This window comes from Lipotes vexillifer, unplaced genomic scaffold (genome assembly GCF_000442215.2).
Source record: "Lipotes vexillifer unplaced genomic scaffold, Lipotes_vexillifer_v1.1 scaffold102, whole genome shotgun sequence".
Classification (NCBI taxonomy): domain Eukaryota; kingdom Metazoa; phylum Chordata; class Mammalia; order Artiodactyla; family Lipotidae; genus Lipotes; species Lipotes vexillifer.
In genome coordinates this window covers 1,010,966-1,025,489 of record NW_006786541.1, presented here as the reverse complement: position 1 = coordinate 1,025,489, position 14,524 = coordinate 1,010,966, and the positions used below count along the sequence as shown (strand labels likewise).

The window sequence follows — 14,524 nt, the reverse complement described above, 5'->3', positions numbered from 1 at the left end:
TGGGAATGTTCCATCCTGATGTATTTGTTTATATGTTTACTATACTAAGCTACTTTTATTTCAAAAATGTTATGAAATAAAATTCAACTAACTGGCTAAAACATAATTTATATATTTTTTCCTTATCAGTGCACAATAAACTATCTGACTTGGAACTTACTTTCAGGAATCAAAGATTCTTCATCTTTTTTCTTAGATTCCTTCTTACCCCAAAACCCACTAAACCAGCCTCCACGTTTCTCGCCTCTGTCAGTAGACTTTTTCCTTAATTTTTGCCCAGATCGAATCACCTAAAAAATAAAAATTAAAAAATTTAATTAAAGAATAAATGCCCTCTTCAATTTCAGGTGTAGCCAGGTAAGAACAATGGTTAATTTTTTTAACACTAAGTTAAGTTAAAAGCAGTCAATAAAGCTAGTTCCTTCTGAAACGACTCTCAACGTTATTTGGTTAATACAGTCTATTAATTTACATACTTGTCACACCTACTGATAGCTTTCTGACGAAGTTGCATTTTGTGAGTAAGTTAAGGTTTCAAGTAAAATTCTTCTGAGCAATGTGTCTTCCAAATTTACAAGGTAAGGAGCTACTATGACAGCAGATTTTTAAAATGAAAAGTTCCCTAAAAGGAAGACACTTCCACACTCAAAAATAAAATTTAACAATCCTATTTCATAATTCACATACACTGTTGACTTGCTAACTATGCACATGTTTGGGGGACAGAATATAAATAAAATTAGGAAGTCCTCAAATCTCATTTCATCCTGTTTCTCAACAAATCCTGGCTTGATTATCTGCTGCTTCTTGTCTTTACCCACTTTTCAGTAAAATACAGACGAATAACTCAAAAGTGGAAAACAAAAGGATGAAGAGAATATAGGGCTTAAATAATTTAGACTCTATCTTCTCATTTCCTGAATAAGTAAATAATTTTCCCACTTTAACTTTAAAATATTTTAAATTGGTAGTAAATTGGTAACATACTGCAAGCTTCTGTGTGTACCAAAAAGTGAAATAATCCAAAAGACAAGTTAAAGAGCTGAATTCTATAGTAAAGAGAATAAGTGTGATTAACAACTCAGTTTAAACTAAGTTAAATAAGTTATCTTTAACAAGTAGACATTAAACAAATAATAGGGGCATAGGTCTATATCTGCCCACAAAATCACTGATGGTCCACAGTTATATCTCAGCTCTAACTTTTGTCAAGCTTAATCTATTTTCAGCAGTCAGAAATGTAATGGGTAAAAAAATATATAGCTGATTAGTTTATATTTTATATGAAATAATATTTAACTTTATTCTCCTAGCATAGAAGATTAGTGTGCGTTTTTATTTTTCACAGTAAAATATATCTATGAGACCATAAATTTTTAAATGTGTATAAAATTTAATACGAAGAGGTATGCAAAACCCTTTCACGTTTTCCTAAATACCACCTCTGTTGCCTTCACTTCCCTTCCCTGTCCAGCTAAGAGGCCAAGGTAAATAACTTCATCCAATCCTCTGCCTACATTTTAAACTCTCTGGCCCTGCAGATTTCCCACTATAATGAAAAAACATCAATCTTGGATGAATCTAATTGCCTTCTCTTCATCTACATCCCATCCTTTAGCCACAGCATCCAATAATTTATCTTCTTCCTTCAATTTTGAAGCAACTGATAAGCAGTATTAAGAACACCCAATTAAACTGAAGCAACTTAATTTAGGGAGGATCAGAATTATCTGTTTCGTCTGGCAAAATGTTTCTCTAATTCGTAGGAACAAATCCACAGTAGCAGCAAATACCTTTTAAAATATTCACACTCTCTGCCCCACCTTGGGGAATTTGTCCTTAAGAAAATAAGAGACGTTTGAGAAAATGTAAAGACAAGGCTCCTCATTGTAGTGTCATTTATAATCAAATATAACCAGTGGGAAATAGTAAGCAAATTCTGGTATACGAACAGAACTGAATACTAGTCAGTTATTTAAAATTATGTTGGATAAACAATTCTATGGAATACTATATAAAACGGAACACTAACTTTTTTAAGAAAGAAAAGCAACTTACAAAACCTTTTCTTGACTCCACAATCCCCATGAGTTGCCACTCCCTTTATCTTGCTTTCCACTTACAGTGAAGTATCCTGACTGTACTTAGTCTCTCCAATTCCTCCTCTTCCACTTCTTCTCATTCCTATCAAATTTCTACCCATACTATTCTATAAAACTTGCTCTTTAAATGATTTCTTTACGGCTAAATCCAATGATGAACTTTCAGTTCCATGATGGCCTAAGCCCTCTACAACACATCCTTCATTGCTTATTACAACAAAAAATTCTGGACAAAACATAAAAAGCCTCTACCACAGACTCTGAGAAGTTAGCAAAGTAGGCAGATGGTGGAGGGAAGTCAACACTTGGAGAAGTGACCTTCTCAATAGTGAGTTTCCTCACTTTTTTTTTTTTCACATGTTGTACTCATCCCCCACCTGCCCTAAAACTTCTCCCTCCTGGTGTTCTTACCCTGGAAAGTCCCCTTCCCTTGAGTGTGGGCATGACCTGTGACTCGTTTCTAACAAACAGAATATGGCAAGGGTGATGAGATGTACATAATTATGTGCGTAGAATTGTGCCAGGCACATAACAGTCTAAGTGGTTTATATGGTTTATCAGGTACTCTACACAATAACCCTATGATGTAGGTACTGTGAATTAATATTGTTTTACAAATGAGGAAACTGAGGCACTGGCAGGTTAAATAGTCAACCCAAGGTCCAACAAGTAGCGGATAGCAAAGCTGGGATTAGAATCCAGACCATCTGACTCCCAAGTCTACATTCTTAACTATTATGCTAGTACAACAGGCACTCAATGAGCATTTACTAAGTATATGAATGAACAAGTGCATATGCTTTAATCCCATTTAAAAAAATGAGTATGTGTATAAAGATCTATGACTATAAAAAAGACTGGAAGAATACACAAAAAGGTATTAACAGTAGTTATCTTTAGTGTGTGAGATAATGGGTATTTCTATTTTCTTTTTTTGTGGATCTTTATTTTCTAACTTTTCTACAATGAGTTTATTGCACTTATAATTTATTTTTTTGTTTACCAAAAAAGTCATGTTACAGAATAATAGAAATGACATGGAACAATGAGGACAAGGTACCAAGTGGAATAAGTCAGCAATTACAAAACATTACAAACAGATTGAGTCCAATTTTAGAAAAAAAAGAAAGGAAGAGAAGAGGGAGAGAAGGAGGGAAGGAGGGAAAAAAAGAAAATGGGTTAAAGAAAGGAGGAAGGAAGGGAGGGAAGAGGAAATAAAGGGAAAGAAATGGGGGATACAAAGCATAACTAACTAGGTACATATGCATGAGAGAAAAACTAGAAGCCTACATATCAAAATGTTAACACCAGCATTCTGTGTTGCTAGGATTATGGATGACTTTTACTTACTTTCTTTTGGGGGGGGTTAGCAAATTTTTAGTTATAAAATTAGAAAATTTGCCCCTTCATATTAGTGGGGTTTTTTCCTCCAATATTCCAATTAATTTTCTCCTGAGACTAAATTAAGACATGAAAACTCAACCTTTATTCTCATGTGAGTAAATCTAAACAACTTCCTATGAAACTTAAATTTCTTGATCCCAGGTTTAAAGGAGTAGTATTAACATGTTTAAAACATAAAATCAGCTAATAAAAATGATTGACATATATACACTACCATGGGTGAAATAGATAGATAGTGGGAACCTGTTGTATAGCACAGGGAGCTTGGCTCAGTGCTCTGCGGTGACCTAGATGGGTGGGATGGGGGGGATAGGAGAGAGGTCCAAGAGGGAGGGGATGTATGTATACATACAGCTGATTCACTTCGTTGTACAGCAGAAACTAACCCAATACTGCAAAGCAAATATACTCTAGTTTAAAAAGAAAAAAATTATCATGAAGAAAGAAAAAGAAAAAAAGATTACCTCAACTTGTGCTTGTTGCCTTGCTAAAATTATGTTAAAAACATCTAGTGGCCTCTCCAAATCCTAAAAAACAAAGAGACACTTGTAAACAAAGAAAATGGTCATTTAGATTAAAAAAATTTTTTTCTTCTATCATTTCTAGGCTTATTCTAGTCCATGAACAAACAGCATTTGTGATCTATTGAAAGTATAATATATATAAATTTGAATGTACACTTGGCTTTTACATTTTTACTTTTTTGCAATGTGAGAAACAATTTTCCAAGAAAGTAAATGCTTGTTAAATACAATATGAAAATAAGAATTTTAATGAGACCACTATAATACAGACATAGCCATACATGCAAATGGAAACAAAAATATTTAGGAGGGGGACCTGTTTTAGGTATTAGCCTTATGGTTGTTACTTCTGATTCCCCCTTTTCTGTGTTATTTCACAATCATTGTACTAAAGGCACCTTAATAAAACACAAAATTTAAGAATGTAAAATTCTTCAAATCAAGTACACTAAAGCAGAAACCAACTTGGGGAATTTATGTAAGAGGAATCTAACATGTAGTGGGTGACCTGTGTGTCACATGCTCTATGTGTTATTTCATGCAATTCTCACAACTCTGTAAGACAGATACTGTTTCCATTTTATACATGAGAATACCAGATCTAAGATACTGAGAAACTTGATGCTTTTTCTAATATATAATATTAGTGATTGTTATATATTTCAGAATAACAATTCGATTAACTCTTTATGTTATGAATTTGTAGCAAAAACAGTGATATAATCAAGATCAGATGATATTAAGCAAATTATTTGTTTTTCTGTATTTCAGAAGGGAGTAAATAAGACTCCTATCTTGAGGATAAGAACTATGTTTTACATATAATACTTTGAACTCTTAAAAAAAAAGCCACTAACAAAACTAACAATACACATCTAGCTAATATTAAACACATATTTGAACAGCTCTGAAACTGATTTTCTAAACATTATTATAAAAACCAAACACATTTCTCCAAATAGTTTACAAGTACCCTGATATTAGGAAGCTTTTTTTCAAAGGAAATAACAGGGGGAAAAATACTCTGCATTTTCCATACAATTCTCTCAAAAAGAGCTCAGTTCTGTTCTTTCTAAAATTATATTTAAATTTAAATTAAATTAAATTAACATTAAAGGATGATTTAACAAATAATAGCTCTCACCAATATATGCAAGATATACCTGAATTTGTTTCTGTATTTCTTCTGGGACTTTAGTCTGGGTTAGCTTATTTTTGTAGGCACTTTTATAACTCTTGAGCAATTGCCTGTGTTTTTTTATGTTACTCCATGACCACATCCGTGTATACCTTCTTATGTGAACTTCAAGAACAGAATCAATTGCATATTTCCACCTGAAAATCAAATTTTGTTAATGCACATTTGAATATGAAGGTTTAAGAAACAGCAGGAAAATAGCTTTGATGTTTTAGAGCTACACTGTTACTCTTTTTGTTCTTATTAACTGTATTCCTATAAAAGCTCAGCGATAACATTTCTATTCCCCAGTACTTCAATTCTCTGATTTAAATAGATTATGAATGGAGCAAACCACTCCAGGAAGAGGATATGCCAAAGCAAAATCATAAAGACACAAAATGACATGTTGTGTGAAATTAACAGTATCCCAATATGGTTGCCACATTGGAGTTCATATCCATTACTGAAGGGCAATAAGATCAAAAAGAAGTTGAAAATCTTGAATACTGAGTTAAGAATTTGGGAATAATCTAGGAGCAGGAGTACAAGAGAACGTGTTTATTAAAAAAAAAAAAAAGTAACAAGGACATAATATAAAAGATATCCCTCTCATGTCTCTAAAAAAATTAAGTGGCTTCATTACATGGCTTTAAAGGTCTCTTAGCTCTGAGAGTCCCTAACTATATGATTACATGGTTCTCATAAAACATTTTTTTAAAAATTCTAACTTACCACTGTCGACAATTGGTATGAAGTGGTAAATAAGGCTTATATTTCCTGTAAGGAGCATTTCTAACCATATAATCCACTGATTCCAAAAGGTCAATCATACTTAAGTACTATTAAAACAAAAACCAAGTTAACGTTTGTTACATCACACACATGAATAAACACCAAATTTTGTTATATTTTCAGTATAGTGAGACTTCAAACTCTCTGAACCATGAATATCATAGTTGTCTGGTAATTCAATAATATATTTCATCAGATTTAAGACAACAATGATTATAAGTTGTAAGATAATTTTTAAGTTCTACTACAAAAGAAAACGGTACTGCCAATTAAACTGTCATACCACCAATAATAATATACATCCTATTTTCAAATATATTAAAGTGTGAAATAAATGTAAATCTTAGAACCAATGAAATACAGTATCTGTAACTACTAACATGAAACATGCTGATTCCTAAAACTACACATTTTCCTCTGGACCATCATTTCAAGCAGTGGCTATCTATAAGCTGAATTTCAAATTGCTCCAGAAAATTACTGCGTAACTAAAGCAAGATAAAGCTATTTAACCACCCATCTTAACCACCAATAGAACAACTCTGTGTGTATATGGTAAACAGCTCAAATGGAGGGAAACACACACACACACACACACACACACACACACACACACACACACACACACACACAACACCTTTATGTGCCTCTCTCTACAGATAGAGGGAGACACACACACACACACACACACACACACACACACACACACACACACACACACACAACTACAGGCAAAATAAAGAAAGGGGAAGTCCAGCTTCTTTTCCATTTTTTCTTAACGCAGCTCTACCTAAGAGTTACCACACGGCTATTTCGTACTTAACATGTGGATAGTCTGAACTTAAATGTATTTGTAAGTATAAAATAAACCCCAGATTTTGAAGACTTAAGAAAAAAATAAAAATATAAAATATTGTAACAATTTTTAATTTTGATTACATGTTGAAATGATATTTTGGGTATGTTAAATAAAATGTTATTCATTTTAGTAATTGTTTTCCTCTTTTCTTTATTTTGCTAATACACCTAGAAAACTTAAAATTACCCATATGACTTGCATTATATTTGTACTGGACTGCACTGGGCTAAAAGCTCAATTAGCTAAATCTCCCATCCTCCTTTCACTTCCAGTTCTCCAGATGTCTTATCCAAACTCCTTAGGCACATAACCAAATTTGAGAAACAAGTGAAGGAAAAGAAGGTTGCCAACATAGCTATTCTAAAAATTAAGTGAACAATATTTAATGTAAGAGTGTCTGCTATTAAAATCTGAAGAAGAAAAAAAACTATTAAAACCCTCCATCAAGAATTGGGAATTAAATGGGAACCATGTCATTCACTATAATTTGGTAAGATTCTCCACCAATAAGATAAAATGAAGGAAAACTATTTCTTATATATGGTATTTATTTTCTTTTTAAAATACACATATAATCTATTTTTAGGAGATATATCAAATCTCAACATAACAAACCAAAAGAACCACCAGAGCACTGGAGAAGGAATAATCACAGAGGACAAAAGCCCACTGAAATTCAAGGTTAATCAAAGCTATAAATACCCAAATGAATCTTACCTGAGGTTTGGTCAATTCAATGGCAATATTTTGTACTTCTATGTTCCAATCAAGTTTAGGTGCTTTGAGCTCTGTTTCTGCACAAGGATTCATGTAGAGTTTTGCAGAGGCTGATACTGGCTGGAAAACTTATATAACATGGGAAGACGTAAGATATATTTACATGCCCTTACATATGAGCAACTGTAAATAATTATGAGAACACTGTTACTTTGAAAGTAAAGAAAAATGATCAAAAATATGTAAAAAAATCACTACCAAAAACTATTTAAGCATCTACTTATCTGCATAATACAAACTGTCAAACTCAATGTAAAAGTGGAATCTCCAAAGAGGAAACTGGTGCTCTATGCTTCTAAGTAAGAAATGTACAAAATATAGACAATCTAATCTTGGTTATTCACAGTCTGTGTAAAATTATGTTTCCCTTCCTTGCTATAAGACATTTAATGATTGTAGTAATCATTAAAAATAACAATACAGGGGGAGGGATAAATTGGGAGATTGGGATTGACATACACACACTACTATATATAAAACAGATCACTAATAAGAACCTACTGTATAGCACAGGGAACTCTACTCAATACTCTGTAATGGCCTATATGGGAAAAGAATCTAAAAAAGAGTGGATATCTGTATATGTATAACTGATTCACTTTGTTGTACACCTAAAACTAACACAACATTGTAAATCAACTACATTCCAATAAAAATTTTAAAAATAATTATAAAGTATTGCCTGACACGCCCCCCCCCAAAAAAATACTAATACAAAGTAGGAAACAAAATTTGATTACTTTCCATATTATTTAATCATAGTCAGAATTTAGGAACAGAATCATGAATGAAATTCATATTACCCAGAAAAAAATTGCCTACTACTTTAAAATTTTCAAAATGATCATTACATATATCATCTTAGATTCAACTAAAGGCAATATTTTTGAAGTTGAGAAGTAGTGAAAAAGCGTATTAGGGAAGATGACAGAGCAAACTAATGTAATAAATTTTAATTGCAAATAGTAGTAAAATTATATAAATTGTGGTATCTTATAGTATTTACAATTTGCCTAAGACTGTATAAAACTTTTAACTTATTTAGAGGTTATTTATAAATGAAACATGTCTCAGAATAAAGTTGTAGATTTTTCTGGACAAGTTCTTTCATGAGTGAAACTAAATGCTCTCATGAACTAACAGTATCCGAAAATTCTGTCATCGTTTAATAGAGAGGTTTGTGGACATAAAGAGAAAGTGCCAGCCCGCTCTCATATAAAGGCAATTAGCTATAAAAGAATAAGAAGAAAACAACAGTGAACGAGAGTAGTATGGAGTATAGAAGAACATTGACATGAAAGCTGAGAACAAACATCAAGAGGTACACTAAATAAAAACAAAAGAATAGCATCTTTAGAACAAAACTGAAATGGAGAAAATGAATGGGATAAATACAGAGGCAGCTTTGTTAGAGATCTATTTAAAAATAAGTAAAGGTGAGGCTGCCAAGAGATAGAAAAGCTTACTTAAAAAAGATCTCTGGAGAAATATGAATCAAAACAACAATGAGGTACCCCCTCACACCTGTCAGAATGGATACCATCAAAAAGTCTGCAAATAGCAAATGCTGGAGAGGATGTGAAGAAAGGGGAACCCTTGTGCACTGTCAGTGGGAAATGTAAATTGGTGCAGCCACCATGGAAAACAATATGAAGGTTCCTCAAAAAAAAAAAAATAGAACTACCATATGACCCAGCAATTCCACTTCTGGGTATATATCCTGAAAAAATAAAAACACTAATTTGAAAAGATACATGCACCCCAATGTTAAGAGCAGCATTATTTACAATAGCCAAGACATGGAAGCAACCCAAGTGCCCATCAACAGACGAATGGATTAAGATGTGGTACATATATACAATGGAATATTACTCAGCCATAAAAAAGAATCAAATACTGCCATTTACAGCAATGTGGATGAACCTAAAGAATATTATGCTTAGTAAAATAAGACAGAGAAAGACAAATATATGATATCACTTATATGTGTAAGCTAAAAAATAATACAAATGAATGTATATGCAATAGAGAAACAACTCACAGATGTAGAAAACAAACTTGTGATTACCAAAGAGGTGAGGGAAGGAGAAGGGACAAATTAGGGTTATGGGATTAACAGATACAAACTGCTATACATAAAATAGATAAGCAATAAGGATTTACTGTATAGCACAGGGAATTATACCCACTATCTTATAATAATCCATAATGGAGTATAATCTGTAAAAATACAGAATTGCTATGCTGTACACCTGAAACTAACATAATATTGTAAATCAACTATACTTCATTAAAAAAAAAAATCTCTGGAGTAGTCAGTCTGTCTTAACACTGCAATAGTGACATGCTCAGATCCTGAACATCAAGATCTCAGAGATTTCGTTATTAAACTAAGAAAAGAAAACCTAATTCCTAAAACAAAGTAGACAATAACAAGGTAGGAAGAAAACGTGGAGGTCAAGGGGGTTAACTGTTGGAAGTGAACTACAGCCACATTGCCCTTCTCACTCTCCAGCGGTATAAGTGTTATAATCTATTTCTAAATACTAAATTATATACCAAATATGCTGTATCATAAAACTAACATAAAAAATTAATTCTTTCTCTTTGTCAAAATAACTTTATCAGAAAAAGTAGTTTAAAATAAAGTATTTAATTCCATGCTTCTTATAACATGAAATAAACGTTTACCATTACTTACTGTATTGATGGTTTGGGGGTATATTGCTACTTGTAAGAATTTCACTTTTCAGCTGACCCTAAACAAAAAATTTGAATTATATGAGAATGGAAAAGAAAATGCATACATATTCAGAGACACACACACACACACACACACACACACACACACACACACAAATTTGGTCCTAAATCAATATCTTTATTCCCATCTTCGCAATTATTAGTCCATAAGAAAACACTGAGCACTATTTACAGATATATTTCTTTAAAATATTACTTTAGTAGATAATTTTTATAAATTCTAAATATCTGGAAACAAGATTTTAAGGCTGTGTTCCCCTCTGACTTAAAATGTGTATGTGTGTACATACATATATACACACATATATACACACACACACACACACACACACACACACACACACACACACATCCATGAATTAGGCTCTCAAAACACTTTCTAGACAAAGGCAAATTAACCTAACGTTATAATATCTTTCTGAGAAATAAAAGATAGAATCTTGGAATTAATTCAATTCAGATAATTCAACTGTTCTTCCTTTCTCTAAGTAAATAAACATGACTAAGACTGGCTTAGCACATTTAGTTTTGAATCAATCGTTCACTATTCAAGAATGCATCATCACAAATGCTTAAAACATTTGCGAAGAGCACATTTTTTAGATCTGAAAGGTATCACCTTTCTTTACAATACTCTTCAAGTAATCATTCTCATATGAAACTCCACAATGCAACAAGAATGCCACCAAAATGAGAGTGTAAAACACCATAAACACAATTTTAATGTGATAGTATAGGTTCACATCTCACTGTCAAGTGAATGATTGCACAAAGATCTTCAAAATCAAAAGTGCTTTTTTTAAAATAAAGATAGAGTGATTCCAAAAACTGTGTTGCACACTTCTGACTTAGTTACATACAACTTAAACAAAAGACGGATATCCTGTCTTCATTAAAGACCGCTATGTAAAACAAATCTAGGGAGTGTGGTTAGCTCTTCAAGGTACGAACTGAAATTACCAAGATGTGTTCCCTTGACCCCGGGTACGACATGACGCAGTTAACATTCCAGTAGGCACTGAGACTATCAAGCCGTATAAGCTATAGAAGAAAATGGAAAAGGTCAGGTAACTAACACACTGAAATTACGAATCAATATTAAAGGATTATTCTCATGTTCACTACCCCAAAATTCTCCAGTTGCCACTTTGAACTTTTAAAGGAAAGGAGATATTGCAAAAATGGAGGAAAATATATGTATGTTATACAGAGACTTTATTATTAATCTAGCATTTGCTAAATTGTGCTTCCAGGAACACTATTCCCAAGGGGATTCATTCATTCAGTGATCAAATATTTATTGAGAATTTAGTATTTAACAGACTGTAAATATTTCATTGAATAAGAAAGACATGATTCAGGACTTCCCTGGTAGCGCAGTGGTTAAGAATCAGGGGACATGGGTTCAAGCCCTGCTCCAGGAAGATCCCACATGTCGTGGAGCAACTAAGCCTGTGCGCCACAACTGCTGAGCCTACACTCTAGAGCCCGTGTGCCACAACTACTGAAGCCTGCGTGCCTACAGCCTGTGCTCTGCAACGAGAGAAGCCACTACAATGAGAAGCCCGTGCACCCCAAGGAAGAGTAGCCCCCACTTGCTGCAACTAGAGAAAGCCCGCGCGCAGCAACGAAGGCCCAGCGCAGCCAAAAATAAATTAATTAATTAAAAAAAAAAAAAGAAAGACATGATTCCTCCAGTGGTTACAAATGGCTGTTTCAAGGGAGGGGTGAGGGGAGAGGATTCTATGATGAACAAAGGTGGGGAAAGCTACATACTAAATATCCTTCTTAAAGATTCACAATGTTTATTAGCATATTTAAAGTACTATGAAGTTCTGGAGTTTAAAATAAAATAAAATATACCTGTTTAACTATGTACAGCTTTCTACTTTAGTCAGTAATCTTACTTGACCAGAGAATATTGTTTCAACAAATCTGATAATATCTTAATTACCTAATGCTCCGTGAAGTACAAGCTGGGGAACATTAATTTTATTCAGTTTCTTTATATTCTAGGTGAAGAATCTAAACCTCAGAATAGGTAAGTGATTACAGAAGGTCACATAGTAAGTAGCAGAGCCAAAACTGGACCCAAAACTTTTAACTCATATTCCAATGGCATATTCTGCTCCGTCAAGGTTTCTTGAAGAAAATACATTAAGTGTTTGTAGTTAGGAAAATAACCGGGTTAAAAAGTCTAGTCTAATACCTTGTATATAATTTTTTCTGCTTCATTTAATATGCACGGAGTCCAGTGTTCATTTGCAGTCTAAAAGAAAAAAAAAGTAACTTTGAAATGAAGTATGTATATTAACAAAACAGTGTTCTAATAACCATAACAAAATAACTTGGGAATAACAAGACATTTAGCTAATGATGGCTAATGGTAGTTACCTGTTTCTTTACATATTTATATCACAAAATCAAAGGAACAGTGAAAATGGAATTGAGGAGGTTCTAATTTAACTGAGTTCATTCATTCAGAAAATAATTACTAAGCTACTCTGTGTCTGTGTGTGGAAGGAACTGGGTTTGAATAAAAACAGAGAGCTGGCCTATAAACTATTGAAGAAGGCCCACATTCTTGTAAAAAATAAATAAATAAATAAATAATTATTGCCAAGTAGGAAGAAAACCAGGAGAACATGGAAATCACAGCATGACCATGTTTCTACAAAGTCAGTATGGTCAGCAATGCCAAAAGCTGCTGTGAGATAAACGAAAATAAACTTACTTAAGCGGCCAGGGCATTACCGATGAACTTGTTAAGAGCAGTTTCAGTGGAGCAGTAGAATAAGAGTATAGCGGGTAGGGAGTCATTAGGAGGTTGGGAAGTAAAGATAGCAAAGGTAGAGAATTTTCTCACAAACTTAGAAAGAAGAGAAGGAGAAGGCAATAGTTAGATGGGGTCTGGGTGCAGTGGGAGAAGGTTGAGAGGCTTTTTAATTTTAATATAAAAGAGACACCTGAATGTATTTAAATGCTTAGAAGAAGGAGGTAGGGAAGGGAGAAGAGGGAAGAAGAAGGACTGAAGATTTAGGAACGAGAAGGAAATTGACAGAAATAAGGAAGAAAAGGCAAAAGGTTGGAGGTGGTGAGAGAAAAGGGGGAAAAAGGCTCCTAAGGACATGGGGGATGACGGGATCCAGATCAGAGATGGGAAGATTATCTTAGATATAAAAGTTAGTTTTTAAGTGGAAAGATGGAAAGAAGGAATGGTATAGATACAGGAAGAGTTAAATTTGCTATTATTGTTGTTATAATAGTCAATGTAGTAGTCGAAGCAGAAACTGAGCCAGACAATGTACCAAATGCTTTACACAAACTATCTAATCTAATCATCACAAAAACACTAAAATATAGGTACTATTGTATCAATGAATGAAGGCTGGATAGAAGGAAACCAACATGATAACCAGTTCAGTAATGTGTCACAGGTACTTTGATAAAATATAATGGGGAGCATAAAAGAAGGAATGGTAACTTCTAAAAGTGAAGTAAAAATAAAAGAATGAGAAAGACAGTAATATAGGAGAAAACTATTAAAACCTGAATAGAATCGCCCGGCAGATTAAGGGAAAAGAATAACGCAGGCAAAGAAAACCATATGAACAATCCGAGCAAAGATACAGAGGATCAAACAACAGCACACACTAAGGAAACTACACACCATCCTTAGAATGGCTGTTATCAGTCAATGGGAACTATGTGACTATTCTGCATTTTTCATTTGGTCTTTTAGAAGCTCAACATTAAACAGTGAGTTCACTTATGACTACTATTGCTGGTCTCATTTTTCTGGAACAATTATCTCTCTGCCTTTCAGAACACAGATTCTGGTTTCTTTAGAAGTGTTATAGTATTGTTTCTTTTTTATTGAAAGCTACTTCAAATTCATTTTGGAAACAAGCAGAGGATAAACAGTGTATTAAACACTAGCTTCCTTGACTCCCTTTCCTTTGTTTCTCCAGTACCTTTTCTTTCATTTTTCTGCTTTGATCTTCAACTGATGTATACCTCTACTTCTCTGCATGCATGTATCTTCTTAAGGCCTCCATGTAACAATGTCCTTTTTCTGTTTAATAGTCTACTTCTCTTTCTTTCTTTCTTCGTCTTCTTTCCC

The 14,524-nt window shown here is 33.4% G+C and overlaps 1 protein-coding gene across 4 annotated transcripts in view; it reads right to left on the bottom strand.

Annotated features, from left to right (window-relative positions):
* Positions 1-14,524, bottom strand: part of VPS13C (vacuolar protein sorting 13 homolog C) — a 177,513-nt gene that overhangs the window by 121,495 nt on the left and 41,494 nt on the right. For all 4 annotated transcript variants that reach the window (XM_007458878.1, XM_007458879.1, XM_007458876.1 and 1 more), the window contains 8 exons: positions 12,611-12,670; positions 11,362-11,442; positions 10,340-10,397; positions 7,579-7,706; positions 5,943-6,049; positions 5,194-5,365; positions 3,971-4,033; positions 161-290 (listed from right to left, as the gene is read on the bottom strand). In XM_007458878.1, coding sequence (XP_007458940.1) covers positions 161-290; positions 3,971-4,033; positions 5,194-5,365; positions 5,943-6,049; positions 7,579-7,706; positions 10,340-10,397; positions 11,362-11,442; positions 12,611-12,670 — 799 coding nt within the window. The remainder of the gene's footprint in view (positions 1-160; positions 291-3,970; positions 4,034-5,193; positions 5,366-5,942; positions 6,050-7,578; positions 7,707-10,339; positions 10,398-11,361; positions 11,443-12,610; positions 12,671-14,524) is intronic.